The 23,887-nt window shown below is 45.4% G+C and overlaps 1 protein-coding gene across 1 annotated transcript in view; it reads left to right on the top strand.

Moving 5' to 3' along the window:
• cdkal1 (CDK5 regulatory subunit associated protein 1-like 1) overlaps positions 1-23,887 on the top strand; it is a 505,260-nt gene that overhangs the window by 288,398 nt on the left and 192,975 nt on the right. Inside the window, exons 10-12 of the mRNA XM_056286983.1 lie at positions 8,384-8,529; positions 8,640-8,667; positions 16,435-16,596. Coding sequence (XP_056142958.1) covers positions 8,384-8,529; positions 8,640-8,667; positions 16,435-16,596 — 336 coding nt within the window. The remainder of the gene's footprint in view (positions 1-8,383; positions 8,530-8,639; positions 8,668-16,434; positions 16,597-23,887) is intronic.

The raw sequence follows: 23,887 nt of genomic DNA, 5'->3' as shown, positions 1-23,887 counted from the left end.
GCTTCATCCTGGTCTCAGGGTCGCGGGGGTGCTGGAGCCTATCCCAGCAGTCATTGGGCCGCAGGCGGAGAGGCACCCTGGACAGGCCACCAGTTCATCAAAGGGCCTATTCTTCTTCTTCTTCTTCTTCTTCTTCTTCTTCTTCTTCTTCTTCTTCTTCTTCTTCTTCTTCTTTTAGTTGTTGTTGTTGTTGGAGCCTCAACCATTCTGGTATATATATATATATTAAAAATGAAATGAAGCCACAGCCCTCGTTTTATTTTTAACATGTGCCTGCACATTGTTTTTAATGACAATAAAATTGAACTGAATTTAATTTAATTTTCAAACCGCATGCTGATTTGGCAAACTTGTATGTGTAAATGTTAATTGCTGAGACTTAACACTTGGGAGTGTCAAGTGCAAAAGGTTCAGCACTTTGTTTTGAATAGCGTGAGAGAGACAGACAGAAAAGACCACTGAAGGAATGTCAGAGACGTTGGTGCAAGTCGAGACATTGGCTTTAAACTAGCTAGCAATTGCCATTAGGTCCTACTCACTGGTAAGATTTTTGTCGTAACCTTGTTATTATTAGCCCAATCCTTTAGCAGCTGGCGGAATGGGAGAAGAAGAAGAACTCAGAAAATAAAGAGAGAAATAATCTAGATACAGTACGTTGTTACAAATGTAATTTTCTAGAGGGTTTAAACCACCCAAAGTTTCAACTTTAACAGAGAGGCAATCTCTCACCATTACTTGGTTCTAGTGATTCACCTCTAGGACACACACACACACACACACACACACACACACACACACACACACACACACACACACACACACACACTGTACAGCAGGGATATCTATCTGTTACCAATCAAGCTCAATCCTCCATTCAAATTAATTCTTTGTAATTTGAAGTTTTCAGTGGTCAACCTCCTGCGGTGAGCTGCAACCAAGCTCTCTCTCTCGTTTTTGCTCGCTGTCTCTCGCTCGTGCTTTGAATGAAGAGGGGAATACTCTACAATAGATTTTAATTGAGAAGACAGACTGCAATCAGCATATTCTTGTAGGAAATCATTAAATCAGTTCTTCCCCCTCACTTTCTCCCGCCGTCTCCCCTCCCTAATGGTGATTAGCATGGTAATGATAGGAGGCTGATTATGGCCAACAGAAAAATCTGACATCTGTGGCCTATCAATCTCTATCCCTAAGGATAGAAGGAGAAAAAAATTAGATCAGGTCCATGGAAAGAGTTTGTAACATTAAAACTACAGAGAGAGTATTCTGAAGCTAAATTGACTCTTTTTTAAGGTTAATTCTGGATGACCTCAGAGCTGTACGTGGTATAGTTGGTTGCCAAAATTATCCATCCATTACCTCACAAGGTTTCATGTGTTTAATGAGAAGTCACAGGGCAACCCAGTGAGGGCTCTGGCTCGTGGTTATGTCACATCTGGCTTGCGGCGAGCAGCTAGGTTTTGAGTTACTTGTGGTGATTTTGTGTTTCGGTTACTTGACACAGTGATTCAAGATGTCTGTGTTAAGAGATGTTGTGCGATATACATTTCTTCCACATTTGAATAGATAGTGATAACAAGACAGAAAACAAAGTGAGCTACTGAGAAATTTGTCCAGATAGGTTAAAAACGTTTCATAGAAACTTTTAGCAGTTAGTTTTAGTTGTTTTTAGCAGTCATTTGTTTCTGGAAGTGCAGATTTTGACTCTGAAGAGATAATGATGTATTTCAGGAGTCAGGAACCTTTATTTGTCATTTCATTTCATGCACTTGCGTACATGAAACGAAACGACATATTGTCTCCCCCAGCCCACAGCAGTGCAACACAAAGACAAAAACACATATCCAAAAACTACAAGAAAACATAGATCCAAACTACAAAACCTACAAAAACTACAATACTGCAAAAACATATATATCCAACATATCCAAAACATTTTTTTTCATATATCCAAGAGAGCAAACGCCCCCCCAGAATGACTGTTGGAACTGCTGGTCTGCATAGTCTAGCAGTTAGCTTAGTCTGCCCCTCTTCCGTGTCCTGTCAGACCACCCTTGTTGTTTCCTCTTCGAGTGCAGCTCCGGTCAGGACACTGTGGTCCTTGGGCCCACCAGATAAGGCAGACCAGGCTCCCCCAGCCGATCCAATGCGGTGTGGGCTAATGTGTGTATTTGTTTTTTTTTGTTTTTTTTTTAATGTAAAATTACTTTCTAATGAATAATATTGTATAGCAAATAAGAATCACAAGTGAATTTTGACATTTCACTGATTTATGTGCTGGGGTAGTGCTGTGTCCAGCTTCTACACAATAACTGCCCCCGGTAGACAAAGCAATACTAAATAGAAATTAAAACTGCAAGCAGCAATGAACAGGCCCTCGCACCTCACGCGCATCGTAGGGAGTGGCAGCTGTGGTAACGCTAGTGGAGGTTGGTTGACACTGCTCTGAATACAATTTCATCAATATCAAAACTTGCATGTAAAAGACAACTATCACTTCCTGTGTCCACTATGCGGCTGCATTAATGCTCTCCCTGAGGTTTCTTTCTGTTTAATCTCCCTATTACAGTTTTTTTTTTTTTTTTAGGGAGTTGTTCCTTATCCAATGTGAGGGTCTAAGGACAGGATGTTGTATTGCTGTAAAGCCCACTAAGGCAAATTTGTAATTTGTGGTAATAGGCTATACAAATAAAATTGACTTCAAATCGACTTAAATGTAAATTATGTTGCAGCATATCAAATGTAGAGCACAAATTAATTTCATGTACACTACCGTTCAAAAGTTTGGGATCACCCAAACAATTTCGTGTTTTCCATGAAAAGTCACACTTATTCACCACCATATGTTGTGAAATGAATAGAAAATAGAGTCAAGACATTGACAAGGTTAGAAATAATGATTTTTATTTGAAATAAGATTTATTTTACATCAAACTTTGCTTTCGTTAAAGAATCCTCCATTTGCAGCAATTACAGCATTGCAGACCTTTGGCATTCTAGCTGTTAATTTGTTGAGGTAATCTGGAGAAATTGCACCCCACGCTTCCAGAAGCAGCTCCCACAAGTTGGATTGGTTGGATGGGCACTTCTTTGAGCAGATTGAGTTTCTGGAGCATCACATTTGTGGGTTCAATTAAACGCTCAAAATGGCCAGAAAAAGAGAACTTTCATCTGAAACTCGACAGTCTATTCTTGTTCTTAGAAATGAAGGCTATTCCATGCGAGAAATTGCTAAGAAATTGAAGATTTCCTACACCGGTGTGTACTACTCCCTTCAGAGGACAGCACAAACAGGCTCTAACAGGTACTATTTAATGAAGATGCCAGTTGGGGACCTGTGAGGCGTCTGTTTCTCAAACTAGAGACTCTAATGTACTTATCTTCTTGCTCAGTTGTGCAACGCGGCCTCCCACTTCTTTTTCTACTCTGGTTAGAGCCTGTTTGTGCTGTCCTCTGAAGGGAGTAGTACACACCGGTGTAGGAAATCTTCAATTTCTTAGCAATTTCTCGCATGGAATAGCCTTCATTTCTAAGAACAAGAATAGACTGTCGAGTTTCAGATGAAAGTTCTCTTTTTCTGGCCATTTTGAGCGTTTAATTGACCCCACAAATGTGATGCTCCAGAAACTCAATCTGCTCAAAGAAGTGCCCATCCAACCAATCCAACTTGTGGGAGCTGCTTCTGGAAGCGTGGGGTGCAATTTCTCCAGATTACCTCAACAAATTAACAGCTAGAATGCCAAAGGTCTGCAATGCTGTAATTGCTGCAAATGGAGGATTCTTTGACGAAAGCAAAGTTTGATGTAAAAAAAATCTTATTTCAAATACAAATCATTATTTCTAACCTTGTCAATGTCTTGACTCTATTTTCTATTCATTTCACAACATATGGTGGTGAATAAGTGTGACTTTTCATGGAAAACACAAAATTGTTTGGGTGATCCCAAACTTTTGAACGGTAGTGTAAATCAAATTAAGTTTGTAACATAAGGCTTGACTTCCTGTTGCCAGTAGGCGGTGCTACACAAGTGTGTGGTGAATGCAGTAATACATTTAGTGGAGGTTGCCTGACACGCATATGCATTTTCATGATGCCCATATGCCCATATAGTATATATATATATTTGCATATGCCTTTTCAAACGATGCACGAGTTAAATATCACTTCCTGTGTCCACTATATGGTGTTACAGAACACCCACTAATTATATGTCAGTTACATCAGTATATCATGTGTAAACTACACCATGTAAATTTTGTGCAAATTGGATGATATTTGTCACATAACAGGAACACTTTATGTTGTCAGTAGGTGGTGCTATGACTAAGACTCAATATGTACATGTAGATGTCTTCAGGCCTAGACTCTTATCCAGCATGTGAAATTTGGGCCAGAATGGACAATGTAAAGTCAAGTTACAACGGCTTCCTCTTTCATCGTGAAACATGCAAATGTTCCACATCGCCACAGCAACAGCATTCCAGTAAAACTCAAGGGCTTCACAGTTTAACATTGTGAAGGTCTTCAACGGTCCCGAACCAAATTTAAGATGTATCTGGTTAACCTGCTAGACAGAGCTCTTAACAAAAGTACAGCACCTTTAGCTTCCTGCTGCCAATAGGTGGCGCTATAAATGTGACTTAATATTGACATCTAGATGTGCTCAGGCCTGGACTTTTATCAAGCATGAGAAATTTGGGGCAGATTGGACGATGTACGTTCAGGATACAACAACTTCCTCTTTCGTGGCGAAATGTTAAAATTGACTGGCACGCCACATCGAGGGCATTCCACAAAAACTCAAAAACTTAGCAATTTAGCATCACAAAGGTGTTTAGATGTCACAGACCAAATTTGAAGTGACTCTGGTTCAATCTCTAAGAGGAGTTTGTTAAAGTACAATGCCTGGAAACGGCAAACACTGCTCAAAAATTGCACAGTAAATTCAAAATGGTTGACTTCCTGTTGGGCTTAGGGAATGGCTCCAAGTTGCTTTTTTTTTTAAGTCTGGAGATGTTACATCTGCCTAACAAATTTCATACATCTATGTCAGTTTTAAATGTTTGGGCTTTGACTTTGAAAAAAAATTTTTTGGGGGGGGGGGTCGCTACTGAGCCAATTTGTTATGCCCAAGCCCAAGACCCATGTCAGATATCTGTGTTCTGATACATGTGCAAAGTTTCATGTGTTAGCGAGCACCCCTGGCACCTAAAAAAAAATTGTTTGAATACAGAAGAAGAAGAAGAATCCCTAGAAATATAAATGCAATGATTATTATTATTATTAAATATAACAGGGCCTTGTCAACAGTCGGTGCTTGGGCCCTAGAAAGAGAAAAAATTGGCTGCATTTTATCTGAGGCACACACACCTCATCCAAAACACGTGTAGTGACCCTGGCCTTCACTACTGGAGCCGCCGAAACCTCTGGGAATTTGGTTCCTCGGAGCGTTGAGGTAATTCTTTCATCTACATTCATGCTCTGCGAACACAGAAGTGGGTGAGTGTGAAAGAAAGATGCAGCAGAGCATAGAAGGTATAGACTGGAGCCCTCTTCTCTGTATTCTGCCTGGCTTTCTGAAGAATGAATGGTACATGGACAGGGACAGGAATGTTAATGGAACCTTTTGTGTTGATCTCCGACCCCGGATGAGGATTCGACACAAAGCTACCAAAGTCCTGTATCCTAAATTCTACCACTTGTCTTTGTGGATTTTGTTTTCGTTTTCTAACATAATAGTTGACAAAAATGTGTGGGTGTACAGATAGGAAGATGTAAAATGTTGCTATGGGATGTGGACATGCATATATTTCTGGCTTTTCATATGAGAGGAGAAAACATCAAGGATTTGCTTTAACTGTTTTATTTCTGCATCCTTTTTTCTTTTCGTTTATTTCTTTTGACTTGATGGGATTATCGTGCATATATTGTCGTCTTTTAGGTTAAAAGTAGTTAGATGGTGAAAGTCCCCACCTCACCACCACAACAGTCTCCTCTCTGCCTCATCCTCTTCACTTCCTGTGTCCTCATTGACATATTGTACAGTATTGCATTTTTAGTCTTCTGACCACTTTGTAGCCCCTTTTCTTTGGAGAGAGAGAGCTCCTTTGTTAAAGCACCAAGAAGGATGCACCAAAAACCAAAAGAAATAAAAGAAGGAAAGAAAGAAAGAGAGCAACAGATGGAAAGAATGGAAAGTTAGGCTGAGGAATGGGTGAAAATAAAGAGAATTGGCAAAGCGGTCGCTGGATTTGGCAGAGTTGAAGATGATGAGCTTTTCATTGGGAGTGACGAAGAAGGACAAGATTAGGAACGAATATATTGGAGGGACAGCTCAGGTTGGACAGTTTGGAGACAGAGCAAGAGAGGTGAGATTGAGATGGATTGGACATGTGTGGAGGAGAGATGCTGGGTATATTGGGAGAAGGATGCTGGATATGGAGCTGCCAGGGAAGAGGAGAAGAGGAAGGCCAAAGAGGAGGTTTATGGATGTGGTGAGGGAGGACATGAAGGTGGCTGGTGTGACAGAGGAAGATGCGGAAGACAGGAAGAGATGGAAACGGATGATCCACTGTGGCGACCCCTAACAGGACCAGCTGAAAGTAGTAGTAGTAGTAGTAGTAGTAGTAGTAGTAGTAGTAGTAGTAGTAGTAGAGGAAAAGCAAGAGCAATGAAGATAAAGTGATGAAGCGAGACAGAGCAACAGAAGAGTCAGAGAGGAAAATAAAGGGTTTGAGCACTCTAGATGTCTGTTCATCTCTTTTTTTGGGGGGGGGGGGTGGGGGGGTTCCCCCTTTTTCTCCCCAGTCGTACCTGGCCAATTACCCCACTCTTCCGAACGTCCCAGTCACTGCTCCACCCCCTCAGCTGTGCTGCAGACTACCACATGTTTCCTCCAATACATGTGGAGTTGCCAGCCACTCCTTTTCACCTGACAGTGAGGAGTTTCGCCAGGGGGGATGTAGCGCGTGGGAGGATCACGCTATTCCCCCCAGTCCCCCCCCCCGAACAGGTGCTTGCTCCCGACTAACCAGAGGAGGCGCTAGTGCAGTGAATAACCACATCCGGCTTCCCACCCGCAGACACGGCCAATTGTGTCTGTATGGAAGTAACACAGGGTATCAAACCGGCGATCCATAGGCAACGGAATAGGCCGCCATGCTACCCGGACGCCCTTCTGTTCATGTCTGTTTGAGGAATGTCACTGCATGGAGTTAAGATGCAAAGCATCTAAAGATCATTATTTTGAGACCATTGTTGTTAGCGTTTGTTGTTGTTTTGACTCAGTCGTTCAGTAAAGCTCTTCATTCATCACATTTTCTTTCATGGGCCTCTTCATGAATTGCAAATTTCATATCCTCTAGTTGAGTCGTGGGAATACGAGCAATAATCCCTAGTTAAAAAGTCACTGCCAGAGAAAATCAAGGGGTTGCTAGCAGAAGTCCTCTTCATTATCAGTGGAGCTGGGACGAATGCTTTACTCTGATATGACTATATCAGAGTAATGCATTAGTACTTTCTGTGTAAATGAGTATTGTAGTGGCACGGCTGTTGTGATTGCTGTCGTTATTAAGCCTACTTGTATTGATCGCTGCATGAAACAAAGCTTATTTATTCTGAGGGCGAGACAGTCGTGAACATTTAAAGTTAAAAGTATTGTAACAAGTCGTTTTGTGAATTGTTTTGGTTTTTTTTTTTTTGGTTTTTTTTTTGTTTGTGAGTGATGGATGTAAAGAGTAATGTAGACTGTAAAAAAGGAAAGCATGATCTTGTGGGCAAAATGTATACCCATATAACTGCTACAACACTGTAGTTTAGTAAGGTCTGGTTCACTCCAAGGTAGTGTGATCCAACCTGGTCAAGTCAGTTTTGTGTGTGTTTTTTTTTTTTTTTTTTGAATTTGATAAATTATTTTTTTATTATTATTTTTTTAGCAAGCACCGGGGTAGTCCAACCTCGGGGGTCATCCTATGTGTGGAGTTTGCATGTTCTCCTCGTGTCTGTGTGGGTTTCCTCCGCTGGCTCCAGTTCCTCCCACAGTCCAAATGTAGGTCAGGTGAAACGGCCATACTAAATTGCCCCTAGGTGTGAGTGTGTGTGTGTGTGTGGGGGGGGGGGGCTGCGATGGACTGGCGGCCTATCCAGGGTGTCTCCCCGCCTGCCGCCCAATGACTGCTGGGATCGGCTCCAGCATCCCCGCCACCCTGAGTAAGGATAAGTGGTTTGGATAATGGATGGATTTTTTTTTTCTCACACTGCCAAATTTGGCTTTGCTATAGTGAGTGTGTGTGCGTGTAACTGAGAGCATGCATGTGTGCTGCTGTTCATATTCAGTTCCTTCTCACGCTGAACCCGTGTCTTCTCCCCATGTACGTGTTTTAGGAGATGGCCAAGATATTGAGTCACCCCCGGGTCTACGCCTTCCTCCACATCCCCGTGCAGTCGGCCTCAGATAGCGTCCTGATGGACATGAAGAGAGAGTACTGTGTGGACGATTTCAAGAGAGTGGTGGACTTCCTCAAAGAGAGGTAAGACAGAGGGGATTTACTAGACCTGTAGGCCGAATGTGGCGGACTTGGACATTTAATGTTGATTTTATATCTCTGCTGATACATTTTCTTCTTTATCTCATCGTAAGGAGGTGTAATGCCTTCTTCAAGAAGTGTGTGAGGTTGTGTGTGTGTGTGTGTGTGTGTGTGTGTGTGTGTGTGTGTGTGTGTGTGTGTGTGTGTCTGTGTGCGTGTCTGTGTGTGTCTGTGTGTGGTCCGTGCAAACCTGACTGGCCTACAGGGCATATTGTGAAGTAAAAAGTGATCTTAAATAGGGCCTCTCATATCCATGTATGTTTGTTGGACAAACCCCCCAGACTTGCAAGCTCTTGTTTCCTCCTTTATTCCCTCATCTGTGGGACTCATCCTCTCTCTCTCTCTCTCTCTCTCTCTCTCTCTCTCTCTCTCTCTCTCTCTATCTCGCTCTCTCTCTCTCTCTCTCTCTTGCTCTTGCTCGTTCATTCACTCGCTCGCTCTCTCTCTCTCTCTCCCTCTCTCTCTGTGTCTCTCTCTTTCATTACCTCTTGAGGACAAGTCCTCTGACTCACTGTGTTGTCGGTCATTAGTAAAAATGTTGGTGATAACTGGCACCCAGGATGTTATAGTTTGGGATGAGAAAGGTGCAGTCCATGGGCTGTCATCTAGGTACGTAGTTCAGCCAAAACAACCTGGAGTTACCTTTCCTGTGAAGCAGATAAGGTGTGCAGGATGTTAACAGCTTCCCTCTCTGTCCCCGCCGTAGCAGATGATAATAACAACATAACTGGTTGACGCAAGTTGGGCTCCCACTGCATGCATGCAGTCCGTGCATGCACTGTACATGCATGCACAGTGCATGTATGCATGCAGTTCATGCGTGCACAGTGCATGTATGCAGTTTGTGCATGCACATTGCATGCTCGTATGCATTTCTTGCAGTGCATGCATGCACAGTGCATACAGGCAGATGCAGGAGCCCAATGATAAGAATGGATTTAGCCGATAAATATGTATGCTAAAAATGTTTGTAAAAATTAGTGTTATTACCGGTGGGTTTGACCTTTGGTACATGACAAATTAACTTAAAACAAACATAAAATACACATGTATGTAGTTCAACAACTGAGAAAAGACTGGTTATTTTCCAATGATATCTCATTTACTTTGAAATTCTACAATTTATAGTTTAAAACGAGTTCTACTTGTGTATCACAGGGTCGGTCCCATTGTGTCTAGCTTTGGGAGTCTAGCTTTAGGAGAGCCTTGGTAGCCCCTGCGTACCAATGTTTCCATCTTTTCAGTCACCCTGACCTTGTGCAAGTTTTAGAAGTATTACACAACATCACCGAGGGCCTGTCAGCCCTTTAACTCTCATAACGAATGGATCGGGGAAAAGACCTAATTTCTTCAATGACGTGTCTGTTTTCTATTTTATTTCTCCTTCTTTAGACTGGTCTCTGAATTGGTTCCATGGGCCTCAGGGCCAGTACTTTGCAGGACTCTATTAAAAATCTTAAAAAATTGTAAATTCAAATCATAGTGGGGTGAAAAAAAGGCAGTCGCCTTGTGACCGAAGCAGTGCTGACATCAGAAACTTCTTGTGATGGAGGACTTATCAGCCTGCCATTCTAATTAGAGTCTCCACAAAGCAACTCAAATCCCCTTCTGTCACAAGGGCCCGCAGCATTTTAGCTGAGAGTTATCAACTTGAGCACTCCATTATGGTGTGTGTGTGTGTGTGTGTGTGTGTGTGTGTGTGTGTGTGTGTGTGTGTTTACTCCTTTAAGCCCTTGCTTTATTTGAGCAGCTATGAGGGGACTTACGGCTGAATTATGAAGTCCATATTCTGTCAAATAATCAGAAAATACAGACTGACGGAGAAAGAGTGAATTTGAAATTTGAAGATTTTTTGTTTAGAATTGGGTGTGTGTGTCTGTTTTTTTTTTTGGTTTTTGTTTTTTTAAATGTGTTTGGGCATGTGTGTGTGACTGAAGGAACACGTTTGTGTTTGTATTGCTAGATGAGTGTTATCAGACAGCCTGGTTAAGCAAGCACAAATTATCATTATAGCTGTTGTCTCAAGTGGGTATGTGTGGAAGTGTGTGTCCACGTGTGTGGTTATAAACAGATCGTGTCTTTGTGTGTTTGACAGTGCCAGCAGACAGTGTCTCAATGCCCCCACTGTCAGGATCTCTACCACAACGCCAACTTGTGGGTTTTTAGTTTTTTTTTTTTTTTTGCTTCTCTCTGGTTTTACCACCTCTCTGCCTTCCTTGTCCTCCATTCCGTTCACCAGTCTTTCCTCTAAACCCACCCAGCCCTGACGTCTGCATGCTGCAGGTTGAAATCACACTTGTTTCTGCTGCTTTTCATAGTTTAATTTCTCTTCCGAGCCGTCCCGGTTGCTGCTCCACCCCCTCTGCCGATCCGGGGAGGGCTGCAGACTACCACATGCCTCCTCTGATACATGTGGAGTCGCCAGCTGCTTCTTTTCACCTGACAGTGAGGAGTTTCACCAGGGAGACATAGTGCATGGGAGGATCACGCTATTCTTAACATTTCCCCCTCCCCCCTGAATGGGTGCCCCGGCCAACCAGAAGAGGCGCTACTACAGCGACCAGGACACATTCCCACATCCGGCTTCCCACCCACAGACACGGCCAATTGTGTCTGTAGGGACGCCCGACCAAGTCAAGCCAAGTCAATTTCATTTGTATAGCCCATGCCAGAGGTAACTCGGGGATTTGAACCTGCGATACTCGTGTTGCTCGACAACGGAATAGACCACAACGCTACCCGGATGCCCCACTTTCCTCTATGATTTCCTCTTTGTCAGTGTTGTCTAATTTTCTTTGTTTTTTTTTTTTTTGCTGTTTTGATTTCAGCTTTTTGTCCATCTCAGTCACTTTGTGTGTGTGTTATATTATATTGCCTCTTTTATTCTCCGAGTTATTTTCAGTGATTGTTTCTGTATTTGCCGTTGCTTCCCTGCATCTCGATCTTTAGTGTGCGCGTGCGTGCATGTGTCGGTAACAGTTTTGTCAGAAAACCTCTCTTTCTCGTGCGCTCTTATTCAAGCATTTCTTTTTAAAGTCACAGAGGTGGACGTCTTGTTAAATCTTCTCTTTAAAGTCCTGAAAGGGATCTAGGCCAGTGCGCGAAGGTGTTTGCGTCAACACTGACTCAGATGGTTGTTTATCTGCTGTGTGTGTGTGTGTGTGCGTGTGCGTGTGTGTGTGTGTGTGTGTGTGTGTGTGTGTGTGTGTGTGTGGATCTAAATCAAAGGAATGATACTTTCCTGTTGTTTGACCTTCACGCTGATGACTATCTGTCTGTGCTCGTCACTCAGTTTTCTAGAGAAAGAGAGAACAACACTGGCTTTCTGCCATTCTTGACTCTGGCAAGGAGACTCCCTGTATTTTTCCTTTTTTAGTCACCTTAAAAGTTTTATATTCATATTTCAGGCATTTTACCTGATGCCTTTTCCACTGCAATTTTTTGAGTCCAACGGTTGAATCATCTACAATTCCAAGATCACATTATATTTTAACAACGCATGTTGTGCAACTCTTCACATAATTTGTGAAGGATGAACAACTTTGTTCTCTCTGCATGCTATTTTTTTCCCCCATGTCTCGTTAGATATTCTTTGTTTAGACAAAGCAAGAGAGGCAAGATTGAGATGGCTTGGACATGTGTGGAGGAGAGATGCTAGGTATATTGGGAGAAGGATGCTGAATATGGAGCTGCCAGGGAAGAGGAGAAGAGGAAGGCCAAAAAGGAGGTTTATGGAGGCGGTGAGGGAGGACATGCAGGTGGCTGGTGTGACAGAGGAAGATGCAGAGGACAGGAAGAGATGGAAACGGATGATCCGCTGTGGCGACCACTAACGGGAGCAGCCGAAAGTAGTAGTAGTAGTAGGAGTGGTTAGATATTATTTGTTTACTTTTTCTACATAAAAAAAAAGCTGAACATCCTGAGACAAACGTACTCATTAACAAATAAAAAACTCAAGTCAGACCAGTCAGGCTAGCTGAGGAAGGGCCACGGGGCCACAGGGCCCAGACGCTGGTGCTGTGAATGTAAGTGGACCCTGTAGGAGTGAGGCACATGGATGAGATCTAACAAAGACAGCATTTACCCGATTTCCTCTCAGGGATGAATAAAGTATTCTGATTCTGATTCTGATTCTGATGGAGAGAGGCAGAGGGGGCATTATACTTGTAGGCATATGCATGTCTGTGTGGCACCCTCCTGCTCTTCCCGGGATTCTCTCATATACCCTTACCGTTCCCTTTCCCTCCCACTTTCCTCCCACTGAAATATTTTCCTGTGCGCATCCGGGTGACGTGGCGGTCTATTCCGTTGCCTACCAACACAGGGATCGCTGGTTCGAATCCCTGTGTTACCTCCGGCTTGGTTGGACATCCCTACAGACACAGTTGGCCATGTCTGCAGGTGGGAAGTCGGATTGTGGGTATGTGTCCAGGTCACTGCACTAGCGCCTCCTCTGGTTGGACACCTGTTCGGGGGGGGGGGGGGGTAGTGTGATCTTCCCACGCGCTACGCCCACCTGGCGAAACTCCTCACTGTCAGGTGAAAAGAAGTGGCTGGCGACTCCACATGTATCGGAGGAGGCATGTGGTAGTCTGCAGCCCTCCCCGGATCGGCAGAGGGGGTAGTGCAGTGACTGGAAGGGCTCGGAAGAGGGGGATAATTGGCCAAGTACAATTGGGGAGAAAAAGAGGGGGGAAAAGTCAAGTCAATTTTATTTGTATAGCCTAATATCACAAATTACAAATTTGCCTGAAGGGGTAACAGTAACCCAACATCCTGTCTTCAGACCCTCATATCGGACAAGGAACAACTCCCTTAAAAAAAAAAACCTTTGTCAGGGAGAAAAAAATTGGAAGGAACCTCAGGGAGGGCAACAGAGGAGGGATCTCTCTCCCAAGACGGACAACGTGCAATGGATGTTGTGTTTACACAGTTTACACAATACAACATTGAAAGAGGGAAACATAATTATATTGGAATTATAAAATGTATGAAGAATATGATGAGGAGGATGCCAAGCAGATACCACCGGAACAGCCAAGGAAGGACCTGAGCCACGCGACCACCATCACCATGTAAACAAACAAAAAAAAAAGTCACACATCTGAGTGAGATAAGGATATAACTTTGAAACAGGATAAGACAATTGTATGGATTGATAAGATATATAAAAAAATGTGATGAGGGGAATGCAAAGCAGCGTCCAGGTGGCGACCACCATTACCATGGAGATGTGGGAGGAGGACAGACTGCGCGTGCACACAAGGGAGAGTCGCATCACACCATTCACACACAGGAGAAGAGAAAGGAGAAGACGTCATTCACAGAGAGAGAAAAAATGTGAGAGAAGAGAACAGTTTGCAATAGTCATTAGTCATAATCAATTAAGTCATCAATTAGTCATATCTATACTCTATAATCTCGTCGGCAGAACAGTGCTTGATAAATTCATTGAGACAGAAACCGGCTCACCATGCAGTACAGGTTGTGGAGCACTCAACTTAAAGGCAACTAATTGTAAACTAAGGCAAAAAGATGAGTTTTAAGTTTGGATTTAAAGGACTCAACAGACTCTGATTGTCTGATGGTAGCAGGCAGGTTATTCCACAAGAACGGGGCCCGATAGGAAAATGCCCTGCCACCAACTGACTTCTCTTTAACTTTGGGTACACACAGGAGCCCTGTATTTTGACAGCGGAGAGATAGGATGTACGGTTTAAGGAGATCAGACAGGTAAGGTTCGGGCAAGCCCATTTAGGATTTTATTAGTCAGCAGAAGCACCTTGAAGTCTGATCTAACATGGATAGGAAGCCAAAAAAAACAAGAAGAGAAAAAGGGAAGGAACGGCAGTGCGAGGATTCAAGGATGGATGAACATGAGAGCATGAGAGCAGGAGAACCCCCCACGACGAATAAAACTGTATTCCCCATCCATTCTCTTACTCACTCTCTCCCATTGGTTTTTATAATCACCCTCCTACCAGTTATCTCACTTCCCAGGAGCCTCTCTCAAAATCACAACAGAGGCGTCATGTGTACAGGTACCCTTCTTCAAATAATACACAGAGAAACTTCCAAGTGCTGAATTTATATGCCCTTTTGTGTTTGTATAATGCAGGGATGTAGTTGTAGTCACCAGGAACCAGTGAACCCAGTCCTCCTTGCTCTGATTGGTCAAAGAAAGTGCTTGCCTAGTGGTGATGTTCGGATTCACTGTGTGCACCTTCTCTAAATGTGAGGGGCATGTGGACGGTGACAGGGGTGGCGGGATGGCCCGGGGCGGGGTGACGGAAAGTTTCCCCTATTTTCAAATCCCAGTGTTGACAGGTGTGCTTTGTGGGTCTGTCAGTGTGTCAGCCCAGGTCTTTCTTCTGTCTGTCTCCACACCTCTGCTTGTTATCTTAAGGTGTTTTCACATATAGCTCTTTTAAAAGGAACCAAACTAAGTTTTATCTAAGTGAACCAAAAAGTGAACCATCAGCAAAAGGACTCAGTCGTCTCTGGTGACAGTGTAAGAGGACTCGGCTCTCTTACTGGTCCACTTCAGTACTGATGAGATCTCAGACCACTTCTTGTTTATACTGAATCTGCTAACAATCATGCGACCCAATTCAACTAAGACATCTCCCTCTCATACGTAGGGCCGACGTATGAACTGGTTTAAGAACCGATTTTTGTCATCCACAATCGAAGCCTGGATAAACGCCCACCAAATCCTCAACCATAGTTTCCCTGCCTGGCATTCAAGGAGCATTGTCCAACCCAGACAACTCCTTGATAACAGCCAACTCAAATCCTTCACGCGGCGGGCCAAACAGCACTCCCTCCCCCAGAACCTTTTCTTTCAACCTCTCCAACTGTCAGGTGGTCAAACCTAGATCTACATCTGTCATATAATGACCACAATGTTCAGCCTCGACAGACATATTTCCCAACTTTGAGGCTGGCAAAGAAAATAATACCCAAAATATACAAGACCCTCAGGTACTGCCGTGGGCCTCCCGTACAGGAAATGGTCATGTGACATCTCCATCGACAGCCCTGCTGACCTGGTTTTCTGTGCTCTGCAACACGTTTAACAGCATCCTCGTCCCAGATGTCGAGCAAGTCAGCTGTTTCATCCCCCGACCAAATATCGAAAATAAAATGAAACATGAAATTAAAAAAAAATTAAAAAAGACATAAAATTGATAGGGGTATACAAAAGCTAATTTACATATTTTATATTTCTGTTACAATTATGAAGTTCATTACATATTTTTGATTTTCTAATTGCTTTGGAATTGTTCAGTTTGTTTAAGCTGTTTAGATAATAATCAAATTTCAACTTAAATAAGGAGTAATCAGTTTTTATTACATTTGCATTTACATTTATGAATCTAGTGTTGTACCATAAATTATGAGGAGATTAATGTATAAAATTATGTTTTGATTCAATTCATCATCATCAAAGTAAAGTAATACAGCTTTTCCACTTGGTTTGATTTTTACACTTGTAGCGGAAATAAAACAATGTTCAACATCTATCCGAAGTGACGTGGCATAATACAGTCAAATCAATAATGATCCACTTTTCCTTTTCCCTTTTCCAAAACGTACAGCTGTCATCAACATCATTTCTTTACCTTTTGCAGCCGTCCTGATCTTTTATTTCTGACTGTATTGTATGAGTGCTTATGGTGTAATCGATGTATGGCAAGCCTCGAGGTCCAAAATCGTAAAAGTCAAAACGTGAAGCGGACCAGGGCCGCTTTATCTTCACAATGAATACATGGATTGGACTTCAAAACGAGCCTTAAACGAACCGAACTCTGAGCCCCTCTGGATGTCTGACTCTGACCCCTTCAGAACGGCCTGGGTTCATTTGGCGTGATCACATATGCACCAGCAGCTGCTGGGTCAAGGGCCGAGTCCGTGTTAGACGCTGAGATGGACTGGGTCCAGGAGAAATTTGAACAGAGCACCACTGATCCCAGTGAAACCCTCACCGGGAGACGCAGTAGACGCAATGTGACCAACACACACACACACACACACATGCACAAAGCACAAGCCCGTCCTCCGTGTTCGGGGTACCACCGCCATTCGATCCTGTTTACCTATACTGCCTAGTTGGGTGTGTGCAAGTGTGTGCAGACATGTGGATGGGCGAGTGCATGTTTAAGTGAAGCTGTGAAGCCAGAAATCACACACACACAAGAGAGGGAGACAGAATCTGTGTGTTTGTGTGTGTGTGTGTGCATGTGTGTGTGCATGAAATCAATACTACACTACAAATATGCTGTTCTGACCTATTTGGCTGGAGCAGTCAGAGCTTGGGTGTCATCCTTGGTCTTGGAGACAGAGCAGAGAGTCCAAGGGCTCGGGACAAGCCAAGACATGCCCACTACATGCGTGTGTGTGTGTGTGTGTGTGTGTGTGTGTGTGTGTGTGTGTGTGAGAGAGAGAGAGTGAGCAGTTTAAATGTAAACAAGCTATTTTCCCCCCTGAAGGAGACCTACCGCTTGCAGGACCTCCATCATATTTAGACCCTGTTACCAGGTGAGTCAGAGTGAGACATCTTGCAAGAAATATTTGTGTAGCAAGGCCAAGTGTGAACATGCCTGTAAATATTGTTTGTCCATTCTTCATAGATGTCGCCTCCTTCCCTTTTTTGTATTGCTGGTTTAGACCCCCCCCCCCTTCCCTCCTCCAAACAGACATGGAAAACAGTAAAGTACCTTGCAACAGTTGCACGGTTTTCCGATGCGTTCTTGTCTCCATGCAGATCCGAGTCCTGTCCTCCACCTCCTTTCCTTTGGCGGGGGGGGGGGGGGGGGCGACGAGTAGATGATCTGAACAGACAATAGGCCTGTAGTTGTCGTCTCCCTAGCCACAGGCAACGCTAAGTCTGTTTACCGTCGCTGTCATTCCTTCCGTCTCTCTTTGAAAGGCGAGCAAAGAAAATAAGGCCTCACACAGCGCTCGGTGTGTGCGAGGGAGGGTCTCGACGGCGTGTCGGAGAAGTTCTCCTGACTCACCGACTCTCTTCCGCACGCCACCGCTCCCGTGCAAACTGTAACACCACGTTGTGAAGCGGGGGTGCTGTGGGTGTGTGATCAGTAACAGTCGCCATGGTAGGCGTCGCGGTATTCGCTCGGATCGGGGTTGCCATCAGGGTCCTGACTATCGGCGGTGCCGTGGGAACACAACACTATCACGGTCCTAGGTTCGTCTTCACGGTGATCTTTCACCACCTTGCTGTTGGCGGCTTACAGAGTGTGAGGCCGTCCTGGAAGAAAGGAGTGTCTATTCTTTGTTTTCTTTTCTTTCCCTCCACTCAGTGGAGGCTAATGAAATAGTTAAAATGAGCAAGTGTGTGTGGGCCTTTTGGGTGGTTACGGGCATGGTGTAATTCCTCCCCATCCATCAAGCTGTGAGTCGTATGACGGCACGAGTCAGGGGGCAACAGGCGTTTAAGTGAGATGGCGAGAGAGAAAGACAGAGAGAGAGAGAGCAAGAGAGAGAGAGAGAGAGAGAGAGAGAGGCCACATACCTTTATGTGTAAGGTCAGGACTTATCTAACACACACACTCACACACACACAGTGGGAGGCAAATGGATTTCTCTGTACAAACAACTGTGTGCCACCTACACCGCAGAGGTCATGAAGGGTCAGATGCCGTTGGCCTTTCTTATCAGATGAAACAGACATAAACACACATCTCCTTCTTCTGTGCCCTCTGAGTTTGAACAGAAGTTCTTGAACTCTGTTGAGAACTTGAGCCAACACTCCCCCCTCCCCTTACAGTCAGGTTATTTTAAAAGGTATGTCAACTCAGCAGCTCTTTTCTTGTTTGTGCAGGTATTTCTTTTTGTCGACCATTTACTCTAGTCAAGCAGCACTGTGGTGCAGTGGTTAGCGCGGTCGCCTCACAACAGGAAGGTCCTGGGTTCCAGCCCCGGGGTAGTGCAGCCTTGGGGGTAGTCCCGCGTCGTCCTCCTTGTGGAGTTTGCATGTTCTCCCCGTGTCTGTGTGGGTTTCCTCCGGGGGCTCCGGTTTCCTCCCACAGTCCAAAGACATGTAGGTCAGGTGAATCGGTGTGTCTGCCCTGTGATGGACTGTGATGTGTCTCCCCACCTGCCGCCCAATGACTGCTAGGATAGGCTTCAGTATCCCGCCACCCGAATTTGGATAAGCGGCTTGGATAATGGATGGATTTAGTCTAGTCAGTTGTCTCAAATAAGGGACAGGGACACGTGAAGGTGCAGCGGCCCGATCCTACATGACACGGGCTGCAGGTTTCTCCTGAAGGCGTGTGAATGGTTGGCGGGTCGGCTGAAGGCTGAATGCCCACACTGCCCCGCCACCGACAGCCTGTTCACGCTGATCAGAGCCCGTGTTAATGCATGGCTTCCCCGTCCCTTACTACAACACGTGTAGGTGAGCTGACGAGATTGAATCAACTCCCCCAACAGCGTGGAAATGATTAAGGACGGACCCCTCTGTCACGGTGGGCGAGCGGCCGGTGGATGAAAATGCAGCCCACGCAGCTTTTAACATCGATGTCAAACACAAAACATGCAAAACCTCTTCCATCTCTGTGATAAATTAACTGAATCTCACAGTTCGGCCATTTAAAGACATTATACTTCTCCAAAAATGCAACCATGTGACCAGCCAGCAACTCTTAACGTATGTTATTCAGCCTGTATTGTTATTCAGCCTGTATTATTATTCAGCCTGTATTATTACATTGCAGGGATTCAAGAAAGCTGTGGGGAAATGGCACAGCCAGATGCTTTCAGTGCCAGTCTTTCAACAAGCATTTGGGAACCTTTTTTTTTTTCACCCTTTTTCTCCCCAGTTGTACCTGGCTGATTACCCCACTCTTCTGATCCGTCCCGGTCGCTGCTCCATCCCCCCTTGCTGATCCAGGGAGGGCTGCAGACTACCGCATGCCTCCTCCAATACATGTGGAGTCTCCAGCCGTTTCTTTTCACCTGACAGTGAGGAGTTTCACCAGGGGACGTAGCGCGTGGCAGGATCACGCTATTCCCCCGAGTTCCCCCTCCCCCCTGAAAAGGTGCCCCGACCGACCAGAGGAGGCGCTAGTGCAGCGACCACAACACATACCCACATCCAGCGTCCCACCTGCAGACACAGCCAATTGTGTCTGCAGGGATGCCCGACCAAGCCGGAGGTAACACGGGGATTCACGCCGGCGATCCCTTTGATTGGAGAACATTTTGAGTGTTTAAGTGACTCAGCCTTTGAGCACTCAAAATAAAAGCAGGGCGTCCGGGTAGCATAGCGATCTATTCTGTTGCCTACCAACACGGGGATCGCCGGTTCCAATCCACGTGTTACCTCCGGCTTGGTCGGACATCCCTACAGACACAATTGGCTGTATCTGCGGGTGGGAAGCCGGATGTGGGTATGTGTCCTGGTTGCTGCACTAGCGCCTCCTCTGGTCAGTCGGGACACCTGTTTGGGGGGGGGGTAACGGGGGAATAGCGTGAGCCTCCGACGCGCTATGTCCTCCTGGCGAAACTCCTCACTGTCAGGTGAAAAGAAGCGGCTGGCGACTCCACATGTATTGGAGGAAGCATGTGGTAGTCTGCAGCCCTCCTGGGCTCGGCAGAGGGGGCGGAGCAATGACTGGGATGGCTCGGAAGAGTGGGGTAGTTGGCCGGGTGCAATTGGGGAGAAAAGTTGTCTTCTTATTTATTAGTAAGGACTATTTTTCCTGCTCTACTGTCTTTTAGTGTGTGCCTGCCTGTGCAGGTTACACTGTAGTGTACTGACATCCGTCCACCATGTCGCCATCAGGATGGAAACCACTTGAACACACAATCCCTGTAGTGGCATGAGAACTCATTTCTTTTCAGCTCTATAAATGAATTGTTCTCCGCTGTACATAATTCTCACGCTCACAGCAGAGTAATTCTTACACTGAAGTGGTTAATTTGCTCCACTCAAGCCAACTTAGACCCCCCCCCCAACCCTGGCCCTTTCCCTCCTTCTCCCCCTCTTCTGTCAATGAAAATCACATTATGAAGTACAGTCTTTATGCGGTGATGTATAAAGGAAATCCTATTATGGTGAAATAAGACTGTTACAGACGGTATGGAAGTTAGCAGTGTGGAGGCACACTGAGAAAATATGGTCGGGGGGATTTTCCTCAGCCCCCCCTCAGTGGCTTGCCTATAATATATGGGCTGATTTTCCCAAACTGCTTCGAGGATTTAGTGAGTCTGGACCGAGGGGCCAAAGCTGCACTGCTTGAAATGAAAAAAGAGGGGCATTTGAGCCCACGTCTGTGTGTACGACTATCGACATGGATCTGTGTGTGTGTGTGTGTGTGTGTGTGTGTGTGTGTGTGTGTGTGTGTGTGTGTGTGTGTGTGTGTGAGAGAGAGAGTTTATTGAGAAGCAGAACCAGACAGTATCAACGTGGTTTAAGGTTGGCAGAGTTGAGCACGTAGGAGTTAATGGAGGCCGTGGTGAGAGAGAAAAGCGATTGAGATGGAGTTGCTGATAAAGTATCGCCCCACCGGGGGAGGAGGCAATGGGGGGTTGGGGAAGACCCTATTCTTCCTTTTCCTTCACAGTTGTAGGTAGGTGTCCGCAGGTTTTTTTTTTTCGACCACTGAAAACCTGTTTGTTGTCAGGCCCTGCAGATTCTTCTCCCAGGAAACACACACACACACACACACACACACACACACACACACAGACACACACACACACAATTATTATACTTCTCACTTGGTGAGGACCGTCTTTGACTACATTCGTCCCCTAGTCCTCAGTCCTAACTTTAACCATCAGAACCACATGTCTAACCTTAATCTTTACCTTAATCTTAACCTAATCTTATTCTAGCCAACCGAAATCCTACCAACCCCAGATTTGACCCTTAAACAAGAGAGCAACAGCCAAAATGTCCTCACCCTTATAGTTAAAAGCTCTTTAGAAACTCTTTCATTACTACTACTACTACTACTACTCATTTCGGCTGCCCCCGTTAGGGGTCGCCACAGTGGATCATCCGTTTCCATCTCTTCCTGTCCTCTGTATCTTCCTCTGTCACACCAGCCACCTGCATGTCCTCCCTCACCACATCTATAAACCTCTTCTTTGGCCTTCCTCTTCTCTTCTTCCCTGCCAGCTCCATATTCAGCATCCTTCTCCCAATATACCCAGCATCTCTCCTCCACACATGTCCAAACCATCTCAATCTTGCCTCTCTTGCTTTGAAAACTCATTCATTAAAAATGAAAAATTGGGTGTCCGAGTAGCGTATCGGTCTATTCCATTGCTTACCAACATGGGGATCCGAACCGGCGAGCACTGTGTTGGTAGGCAACAGAATAGACCACTACGGGGGCACGGGGCTCGACGATTCGGATCCCCATGTTACCTCCAGCTTGGTTGGGCGTCCCTACAGACACAATTGGCCATGTCTGTGCGTGGGAAGCCGGATGTGGGTATGTGTCCTGGTCGCTGCACTAGCGCCTCCTCCGTTAGTTGGAGTTGGAGTGCCTGTTCGGGGGGGGGGGACTGGGGGGAATAGCGTGATCCTCTCACGCGCTATGTCCCCCCTGGTGAAACTCCTCACTGTCAGGTGAAAAGAAGCGGCTGGTGCCTCCACGTGTATGGGAGGAGGCATGTGGTAGTCTGCAGCCCTCCCCGGATCAGCAGAAGGGGTGGAGCAGCGACCAGGATGGCTCGGAAGAATGTGGTAATTGGCCGGGTACAATTCGCGAGAAAAACGGGGGGGGGGGGGGAGTCCTTCAAAATTATAGCTGAGCAAGAACACACACACACACACACACACACACACACACACACACACACACACACACACACACACACACACACACACACACACACAGCTGCTTGAGTGAGGAGGCCCCTCAGCCTGTTGTTAACTTGTATTTATTCTGTTTCCTTGTTTGTGAGTCACAGCAAGTGTAGCAGAGGAAACCGTTCCATCATCATCATCAAACTGCACAGCAAACTTTTGTTCTTCCAGATGAAATAGATGAACAGAATGAGGAGTCCCTTTTTACTCTTCACATCTGTTAAGTGGCTCCAGCTTTCTTGTTCTGAATGGGAGGAGATGAAGGTCAACAGGCAATTGATGTCAGTGACAAACTGCTGACTGTTGCAGTGACCCCTAACCTACAGCCTAACCTTGGAGGCCCCACAGTCCCTATCCAATCTCTCCCTCGCTCTCTCTCCATTTGTGTGTGTGTGTGTGTGTGTGTGTGTGTGTGTGTGTGTGTGTGTGTGTGTGTCAGAGTCCTGAGCCTGGTTAGTTTTCCTCTTGGTGCTTACAGGATGAGGAGCTGTTGTCCGGCAGGCAGCTTTGTTCTGCGATGCTGCTTTTATGGACACCCAGACCAGCCTCAGCTCATTACATGAACACTCATTCTGCCTGCGTTGTGAAGATTTGGGCATTTTGATGTGGCTTCGTTATTGGCTTTATTTTCTTACACAAAGACACTAAAGTTGAACCCCTGTCTGAAATGCCACCGTGTCTTTCTCACTCTTGACACTTATGTTATCAACATAAGGTTACTCTTCCCCCTTATAGCCTGCAATAATGACAGATTCCCCCCCCCCTTTACTCCTCAGTCCTATTTGGCCAATTACCCCACTCTTTCGAGCCGTCCCTGTCGCTGCTCCACCCCCTCTGCCGATCCGGGGAGGGCTGCAGACTTCCACATGCCTCCTCCGATACACATGGAGGACCTGTGTGCCCCGTGACAGAGTCTTTTTAAGGGAGATGTTGCTGTGAGAAATGAGCGCTCACCTGGTCCCAAACTCAGGTGATGAATGTGATCCACCAGCTGCGTGATTTCAAGTTGTCCTCCGAACCGCGCCAAATGGTCTGGGCTGTAACTTGGAAACCTTTCTCCCGTGTTGAGAGAGTTAACCTGTAGAAACTCTCCCTCTCTCTTAAAACGGGCACTTAGACACCCGACCCTGCCAGAAAACACTGAGAAAGAGAGAACACAACGCCACATGTGCAGAGTTCATTCAATGATCGGAATTTATTGCCGATGATAGTTGCTTTGCATTTGCCTTATTTTCCTTTATCGAAGTTGCCTGGGAACAAGGTCTTTCCCGGTCTGACTTGCCTCCTCATCTCTCTTCAGGGCCAGTTTAGAATTTGGCGTTCCTAATGCACATGCTCAAACACAAACTATCTCACGGACGCACACACAAACACACACACACACACACACACACACACACACACACACACACACACACACACACACACACACACACACACACACACACACAC

This window comes from Lampris incognitus, chromosome 9, assembly GCF_029633865.1.
Source record: "Lampris incognitus isolate fLamInc1 chromosome 9, fLamInc1.hap2, whole genome shotgun sequence".
Lineage (NCBI taxonomy): Eukaryota > Metazoa > Chordata > Actinopteri > Lampriformes > Lampridae > Lampris > Lampris incognitus.
This window is presented reverse-complemented; position numbering and strand designations above follow the sequence as displayed.